General features: G+C 37.7%; 1 protein-coding gene across 1 annotated transcript in view; it reads right to left on the reverse strand.

The window, feature by feature from the left end:
- Window positions 1-421: 421 nt before the first annotated feature.
- The window catches only part of LOC113232392 (zinc metalloproteinase-disintegrin-like crotastatin), a 33,257-nt gene continuing 24,031 nt past the window's right edge, over window positions 422-9,647 (reverse strand). The window contains exons 11-16 of the mRNA XM_026467093.1: window positions 7,980-8,098; window positions 6,585-6,745; window positions 5,254-5,351; window positions 3,249-3,363; window positions 639-728; window positions 422-557 (exon numbers count right to left, since the gene is read on the reverse strand). Of these exons, the coding sequence (XP_026322878.1) occupies window positions 496-557; window positions 639-728; window positions 3,249-3,363; window positions 5,254-5,351; window positions 6,585-6,745; window positions 7,980-8,098 (645 nt within the window). The 3' untranslated portion in view covers window positions 422-495. The remainder of the gene's footprint in view (window positions 558-638; window positions 729-3,248; window positions 3,364-5,253; window positions 5,352-6,584; window positions 6,746-7,979; window positions 8,099-9,647) is intronic.

The following is a 9,647-nucleotide window of genomic DNA, read 5'->3' on the forward strand; positions in this document are numbered from 1 at the left end:
TGATCTTCCCCTCCTGTGCGAAACTGTCATATTTCCTCATTGCGCACTTTCCGTATGAAATGTTTTAACTGGTTATTATATAGGCAAACGCAGGAGGTAGGCATTGTAGTGTAGATGTGTGTGGATAGTGCTCTGTGTGTAATACTAATATCTGTATAATATCATGATTCTGTGCTAAGTATTTAATAATCTGCTAGGAAGTTGAAACTGGAATGATATGTGTGTTAGTTCTTTTTTTTTAAACATCGCGGGCTGTAGCAGAATGTCAGCCGCGCTGAGAAACACTCCGCCATCACTCACCACTATTGTTTGGTACTAAATTATGTTTAAAGTAGCTTATTTATTTAGTGATGTACTGAGATAAATAAACGATTTAAATATTATTATTATTATTTATTATTATTATAATTTTCCATTGTATCACAACCACCATACCAGAATGTTGTTGCTTATCTGCAGAGTTGAAGCACGGTGTAATACAGGCTTTTTCTTAACCTATGTCGTGGCACCAGTCTCTGACAAACTAGCAGGCCCGACTTTGCTTTCTTCTATTAGTCCTGTTTTGTGATGAGAAAAATAAAAGAAATATTTCATTTCATTTCAATATTGTTATGCAGATAAGGAAGTTCTTAACTTACCGCTAAAATCTGGTCCGGAGTCGATGGATCCGCCAGGGCCCGGCAGCTCGCACTTCGGAGACGAGAAACCCAAGTCGCAGTGGCAATGTCCTGCGCCAATAAAACACATTTATTGTATGTAACAATATAGTTAAATATAACTTATAACTCTAGTCAGGGCTGGTAGCTGTAAAGGTATCTAATTGGGTGACGGAATACTTAAGATTTCTTATGGATGGCGCTACGCTTAAAAAGTCGTTAAAAAACCAAATACATAGACACGACAACAAACACATAGAAGAGTTTCGTGGCTTAGTTGGTATAGCGTCTGACACAGTATGCTAGAAGACTTCGGTTCGAATCCGGCCGGATCGAAGTATTTTTTTCTGAGTGTTCGATCTTTGTATTAATAATTATAACAAACTAGTGGAGTAATTTCACATAAAAAATAATTGAATATCAATTCAACAAAAAATTAAATATAACTTTTTTTATAAAAAACAGACTTCAAAACTTTGTTTGTCCGCTTTCGCTGTGCGCGTTGCTGCGTAGTCGTAAGTCCTCGTCAAAATGAATTATACGAGCCCAAACACAAGGTAGCTGCTGAATACTGTTTTTTATGATGTCAAGTGATGGGATGAACAAACAAGTCGTGCGCCTGGTGGTAGTAATAATAACGCAACACACTCATAACACCGCACTAGGGAAAACCTGTGTCGCGGGTGCCATGGACCACACATAGACAACCACAAATTACACCCAATCTCACGAGAGAAATAAATGTAGGCCATACACATATTACTCCCGGCCTGAGAATCGAACCCAGGACCTCTGCGTAGCAGTCCGACATGAGACACCTTTCGGCCACGAAGGCAGTTCAAGGTAAGCGACACGCCTGTGCATAACAGTTGCAGTGCCACTCAGAGCTTTAAATCACAAAGATCTGAGGAGCACTGCTACAGCGTCTGTCACCCTGAGACATAAGTTGACAAGTCCATGTGACTGTAATTTCACCAGTACTTTTACCTTTCCTTCTTAAAACCGGAATGCAGTAGTGCTCACTAAGCTTGAACACGGAGTTGTATATTAAACTGGACCGCGCACTAAGTTAATAAAACGAGCCGAATGAGAGTCTTCAAAGTAGTAATGCGTCTCATTCTAATAGGGTGTTCATGCACTTTTCAGCCAGCCATATTGTTTTTATGCTTACGCTTATGGATGACCATAACTACTAATATTATTTCATAACACAAATTAGTATACTTCTTTGATATGCTACTTCATAACAGAAGGTTTCATTGTTGATACATTTTTTTTTGTATTATTACAGTAAAAGCATATTACTTTTAAGCAAATATATTTAAACAAAATTTAAAAAGTTAATAGACTAGACACTACCTAAGAAGATTTTATTTAGCGTTGGCAACTTATTAGACAACGACAGACCACTATTTCGAACTATCTCACGCGCTTCGGTTTTTTACATTTACTTAAAATAAACCTTAACATAACCCAATAAGGTGTAAATTTGTAATATTGGTATATCGAAGAGCGCGATCCAGTTTAGAAAGTATATAAATCCGTGGGCTTGAGCAGTTCATGAACTAAGAACTGTTAAGAATGAATGGAAAGGAACTACTTCCTTATGCACGATCTTAATAGTTCACCTGTCTTTTAGTTCAGAAGGAATGGGACCTGTTTGCGGAACCACAGAGCAAGGCGATCTTAATAGGTCACCTGTCTTTTTAGTTGTTTCAGCTCCCAGATGCGCGGCGAGAGACTTCGAACGAGACAATTATTGGGCTATCATTGCTTACAGTACAAGTTCGAGTGAGATGCACGATTGGAACTTGCCAGCGCGTTTAAGATTAAAATAAAAATAAAAATAAAAATAATAAATTTAAATAAAAATTTAGATTTCAGTAAGACTGAAATATTAACTTATAAGTATTACATTAAACTTGTTTCATAGATACTTTTATTTTCTTTATCAAATTTAACACACTTACATACCACGTGTAAGTATACATTTTATACTTAAATACATATTAATAAGCATACCTATATAAAATAACGAACTCAAATACAACAAATATATATATGTATTTTTTAAATAAAATTATAACATATTATAAAATTACAAACAAAATAATTGTAAATATAAAAAATCTTGTTTCATAAAATTATAGCAAAGAGGGAAAAAAATAAAATATTCCTACTTAAATCTATAAATCGTTAATACAGATCATTTCATTCCGTGTCTTCCTAGTCCTTCCTAATGCCCAGATCCCACTGAACTAAGGAACTAAAGGAACTAAAAGACCCAATTAGTTCATTTGTCCGAATGGACTAATTGGGATCCCTCGCTCTAAAGACAGAGTAGGTACAAGTCTAATGCTCACATTACTGCTTGGCAGCAGAAATAGGTAAGCTGCCAGTACTTCCCTGGGAACTGTGAATTGCTTTCATCAGTCTGCCATTTCCGTCATCAGATCAGTTCTAGGACCTAGAATCTATGTCATCGTAACATTTTATTTTCATTGGAATTATGGGAGAGTGAGGTACTGCAACTCAACTAGCGACGAGATGCCCTGTCCCCTCAAAGAAAAAAATGAGTAAACTGTTTTTTACCTTTGGAGTTACAAACGCCGTGGCCGCTGCAATCGGACGGGCATTCAGAATTCTCCATAGCGGCGATGCTGTCGCGCACTTGTTGTATTGGCACGCAGCGCTGTTTGTAGCACATCTGTGTAATAAAAAAAAATTATCAGACAACAAAGTCCATATAAGTTAGTAACATGATATATTAGTATTAGCATATACTATATTATACTATATACTATATTATATATATACTATATACTATATTATATATTATATTATATACTATATTAGTATTAGCATTAGCACAGTGCCTCTACCACGAGTTTACTGTGTTGTCGCTAGCGCCCGCGTAAATTACTTCACAATTTTGTATGGCAAATTATACAGCGCCCCTAGCGGTCGCCAGCGATAACTGTCACTATAGCATCATGGTAAAGGCACCGGCACATTAAAGTCACCCTACAAGCTGACAAATTACAAATATATATAGCAAACTCTATTAGATAATGATATAGGTTTAGAGAGCTAGCATTCACAACTCAAAGTCTTTGCTCCTATTTTGCTTGATTTTGGGAACTCATCATCATCATATCAGCCGGAAGACCCGCTGACCTGACCAGGTCATTCGTCCATCTAGTAGGGGGCTGTCTCACTGAACGCCTTACGGTTCGTGGTCTCCATTCGAGAACCTTTCTGCACCCTAAGGCCGTCATTTCTACGAGTTAAGTGCCCTGCCCACTGCCACTTTAACTTACTAATCCTTTGAGCTATGTCGGTGACTTCCGTTTTTCTACGGATCTCCTTATTTCAAAACTAGGTGACAATAAATAAGTAAATAAATAACAAGGCAGAAACATCACACATGTGTGTGATGCCGACCTTCTTCATAGTCATACCATTTGTTTTATCACCCTTTTTACTGGTTCCTGGCTACTTTTAAAATGTTCAAGCTTTCGAATTCCTTTTCCTTCCACTATTCCTACGTTGGTTCATTCCGTCATCACTTCCGTCAAAATTCTCAAAACGAGAGGACGTGCTATCATCCCCATGTAAAACATAAACTACTATTTTAAATCATTATGTGTATGTATATAGGCATTTTTGGGGTGTGTCTAGATTGTTTAGTAGGGAATGATTTATATTATTTTGTTCTTTTTCATATCTTTTTATTGTTGCAGCCTTTTTGTTTCTATAATCTGTTTTTTCAAGACGGAGTAAAATGACGTTTGCAGGGTTGCCAGTTTTCGGAAAATTTGAAATAGTCGCTGTTGTAGAAGGCAAAATTTTGTGGTAAATATCTGAATTGTTAATGTTACGAAGTTCTAATGATTACCAATTGCGTTATTGCCTTCTTTATTCTTATTTTGATAGTTGCCCTACTTTATTAAGAACGGGCGGATTTAATTATCTATACTGAATTAAAATGAAAAACTTCAAAATATGTTTCCTCTTTGTATTTTCAATAGATGAAGTTACAAAAAATGACAATTCAAATGAAACAAGTTCAGTTATTTATTGTATAAACGTGACCAATATTCAGTCGATAGTCGATAGAATATTTATCGACTGCAATCACTAGCTGTTTGCAAGCGGGCAACACTTTTGCGCTATGAACTGTCATGTTATTCCATCTTCAAAAAAGACAGACTACTTGTAAATATTTATAAATAGACCGGGCCTTTTCTTTCCTTTCGCTAATGCTAGGCCACGCATGAGTGCACGAGGAAGTCCACCAACAGAGAGAGACGGCGAGATATAGTAAGGGCGCGTCCCATTATGTTGTAACGTGTTATTTATCGTTGGACGACTGTCGCGCCTAGCCTGTTCCCATATCACGACTATATGTCGTGGCTGTGTCGTGGACGTTTATTTTATCGTTGAACATCGTGTCTAGTTGTTCCCACTAGATCGTGACGACAATTCATAGGTTCACGGCAGCTGCCTTGTCGTTTGCACGACAGAACCGTTTGAAGCTCAAGAGTGCTACGAAAAAGAAAAGAAAATTCTGACCTCTTAATTATCGTACACTCACCTTTTGATCTCCACACTTGGCCCCATCCGGAACAAGACCGGGATCGACGTCGCTCAGCCCGAGGTCAATGACAGCTGTACGGCATGGAATTATTGTACCTGAGAAATTGAATTAAACCGGGGTTCAACAAATTATTGACACGGTCCGTTTTCGACTATTCCTCTAAGATTTTTCGATAGCATATTATTAAATTCCATATTTTAAGCTAATGTTCATACAAGTGTTTTAACATAATTGAGGATAAATATTTTTGTTTTATAAGAGATATTCGGCTTTCGTCATAATTTTTCCGCGCATTCGACGACCTTATTGGACCAACGGTTTGCACTGTGGGCACTGGATGAGGAGGTCCCGGGTTCGATACCCAATAGGAGAAGTTCCGGGTAGTGCCACAGAGTGAATTCCATCACAGTACAGGAAATTCCCTAGTTTGAGACCAGGTAATTGGCATAGTATAAATAAGACAAGTAGGGTAACTCGATATAAATGCATTAGCGCGGCTTGTATGTGTGCGTGCCCGCCGCGTGTCGTGCAAGGACGCACACATTCGCCCAATTTCACGATGCAATTGAGTTACATAACACTGGTCGTCCCAAAGCGCCTTTCATTATTATGCGAACGTATGCGTTTGTGCTCGGGGCGCGGTGGGCGCCACGCTGTTACTTTGTACAGAGTTACCATGCTTCTCTTATTTTGTTGATGTGGTTGTTCGGCACATACTGAAAATAGTCTTAAAGTATATTCTATTGACATTTTTTTCCACATATAGCGCTGTCTAAAACCAGAGTTCGAAATTATGTACATAGATATTTTCTTAGATAATTATTATCACGATTATTGTCTGATAATTATCCGATTTATGCATATACGACAGTTATCCATGCTGATTCTTAGTTTCGTTACTTTAATTTTTGGCTAAAAATTACAAACAGTGCAATAACACGAAGAAAAATCTTTGGGAAAGCGATTTGATTTTTGACTTTTTTTAGATTGACATTTGACACGTTTGGATACGTCTCTGATATAAAGACTTGATATAAATATATACTTGGATATAAATCTCACAGGACATTGGCGAAATCGCCATTTTTTTTTTGTATAATTTTTATAATAATATTAAACTACCGTACATAGTTATTTTTACTTGACATTGGCAAAATCATTGATTATTTCGATGGAGCCATAACATTTAAAAGAAGAAGAAGAAGAAGAAAGACTTGACACGTCATTGCTAGCGGTAGCAATTGTTGTACTAATTATTTTTTTATAAGCATGAAACTAAAATTATCAATGTATATTTATCAAGATACTGACGAAATAAAAAGTTTTACCATTGTTTTGAATTAACACGGTCGATAGAACAGCGACGCTCTCCATCCCAAATTCGAGTCTCTCGTTGAGGTGTCTGCAGTGTAGCAAGCCGCACGTAGCGTCTTCAAGGGAGCATTTGTGGTATATTGACTGCACGCGATCGTAGCCGCAGTTGCCCGCTCTGTTATAAAAAAGGTAAATATTTCGTGTTATAATTATTAATAGAAAGATACACTAAGAAAAATTCCTTCGATCCGGCTGGATTCCCAACTCCCAACTGAGCCACGGAACGCACCATCACACCTAACGAATTTTTACTTATCGAAGGCATACACTATAATGCTTGCCATCGTGGTAAAACGATTTGTCAATCGACACAAGGTAGGTACTTGTCGATTGTTGGCCAGGGTGCGCCATAAATACAGGAAAGGAATGGTAAGTTACGTACCACGTACCATTACATATGTACACGCATATACATGAGATACCTGACCCCCTAACATGCCCAACTGCCTCCGTGGCCGAACGGTTACCATGCCGGACTGTCCCAGGTTCGATTCCCGGGCCGGGAGAAATGTTTGTATGGCTTACATTTATTTCTCTCGTGAGTTTGGGTGTAATTTGTGGTTGTCTATGTGTGTGTCCATGGCACCCGCGACACAGGGTTTCCCTAGTGCGGGGCTATGTTGAGTGTGTGCGTAATAATAAAAAAATTCGACCTTTTGGTTCTGAGAGCCATCTTACGTATTGAACAAAGAAAAAATTAAAGCAATTTCAACTTTATTGTATAAGCAATACAGTCGAGTGTTACTTGAAGTATTTCAGTACGAAATATACGTTAAAGATCAAATTGGATTAAAAACTTTCTTACAATGTCATTCACTAATGAGACGACCAGGAGTCATACCAAAATAAATTTTACGGCTCACCTTTAAAGATTAAGTTTGTTTAACAATTTTTCAAATCGGAATCGATCCGATCGAGTAGTCTCGAAATCAGATGGGTTTCTGAGCGAGAAGATGAACCTGATTCCTACTATATCTTTCTTATTTGTGAGTTAAATCAACTATTGTTCCGATTAGAAATGTCAAAAGTTTCCGATCGGCCAGTTGTGACTCGCACGTATGCGCCACAACTCCGAAAAGACGCAGTTTCCGATCGGGAGAGGCAGTCAAAATCAAGCTGCAGGTATCTTGTGTATATGTGTGTTCGTACCATATGTGGTAGTTGCAGTTCTTTTTATAGGTTTTAACGACTTTTTTTCCGTAACGCCATCTGTAAGAAATCTACGAAATCTTTTCTTCACTCAACCAGGTACCTTTGCAGCTACCAGAAGCTGACTGGAGATGTTGCTTTAATGACTGCAATAGTAAGTTTATGGAATATTGCGATGTTTTACTACCATAGACGCTTACCGGTTACCCTTAATATTGTTTCCGGAGTAACACTTCTCGTGAGAATCCTCGCCCGTAGTGCCCCATAGTAACTGGCATTGGTCCGTGCGCGAACGGCAGGAACCTTGCATGCAATACGTCTGCGTAAAAGCAATATCATTAGTAAATGAAAGATTTAACAAAGCTTCTGTAACTATGGCATAATTTCTCGTCGTCCAGCCATTATTAAATTGTGAAAGAGTTCGTCCAGGGAGATACTGCCACCTTACCTATTTCTGCCGTCAAGCAGTAACGTGAGTATTACCAAGTTTCCTGACCAGAATATCATAGTGCATACACTCAAAATCCTTGGAAAGGTCACAGAATACACCAATATCACAATGTGAGTCTTCCCACGCATCAAATATGTTTTAAACTCAACACCAACATCAGTTGTAGAGCGGCCCCGAGGGAAACGAAATTGTTTAAGATACATTAAATTATTATTGTAAAAATGTGCACACTGATTTAAAATATTTTTTTCAAATATTTGCCTGAGATTTGGTAGTATTGAAATAGATCTTAAAATCAAGTTAGTCAGTTGCTTCATGAGGTCAGGAAACATCATCATCAATACGTTTGTTAAAAACACAAGCTAAGTAGGGTGCAATACAATCAACTACATAATTAATTACTTTGACGTAGAGACCTTCAAGATCAGCAGTATTTTTAATGTCGTTTGGAAATACGTGACGAAACTTTAAATTAGCAAGACTAACTCCAATATTTTCTTTAAGTAAGTATAGCTAGCCAAAAATAGTTGTTTTAATTAAAATTAGAATATACTATTTGAGAAACCGATATCCAAAAAAACAACACAAAGGTGGCGACGGCAGGTGAACAATAAAACGCAATCGAGCAGAGCTTGCTCGAACGAACTACTTTTATCTTTTGTAGAGCTCCTTGTGAAAGAGTTTGAAGTAGGAAGTACTGCCACCTTACCTATTTCTGCCGGCAAGCAGTAATGTGAGCATTACTGTGTTCCGGTTTTGAAGGGTAAGAGTGCTGGTCAACTTATGTCTCAGGGTGACGGAGAAAGTAGTAGTGCCCCTCGATATTTGCCATTTAAAGTTCTAAGTGGCACTGTAACTGTTATGGATGCACAACTTGTTCGACCCGTCACTTAGTTGTTATAAAAAAAATCGTTAAAATAGAGGGGGCAGCTAATTGAAGGTTGACCCGGGCAGCAGAAATCTTCGCTACGCTACTGAACGTAGGTCATCTGTTTTGGATTTGTTTTCGTACTCATTATTTATTTATTTATTTAAACTTTATTGTACACGCCTGCACATCAAGCTACACATTGACGTATCTTGTTCCGTTGCACTGGAGGCGATTTTTGAACAAAAATGTGTAGTCTGATGTGCCTTTGTCCGTACAATATACTGAAGTACAAATGGCAGACTTAATGCCATAAGGCATTCTCTACCAGTTAACCATTGGGCCAAACAAAAAAAACCACAATGGTTGGTGCTACACTGAAACAAGAAGAACAGTATACTAGAAGCTAATCGATAATTTGTATCGTACAAAGTGATAAACATAATATAATATAAACATAAATATTATACATACATAATTATATATATATATATATACACACGTGTGTGTGTGTGTGTGTGTGTGTGTGTGTGTGTGTGTGTGTGTGTG

Source organism: Hyposmocoma kahamanoa, unplaced genomic scaffold (assembly GCF_003589595.1).
Source record: "Hyposmocoma kahamanoa isolate Upper Pololo Valley unplaced genomic scaffold, ASM358959v1 76, whole genome shotgun sequence".
NCBI lineage: Eukaryota > Metazoa > Arthropoda > Insecta > Lepidoptera > Cosmopterigidae > Hyposmocoma > Hyposmocoma kahamanoa.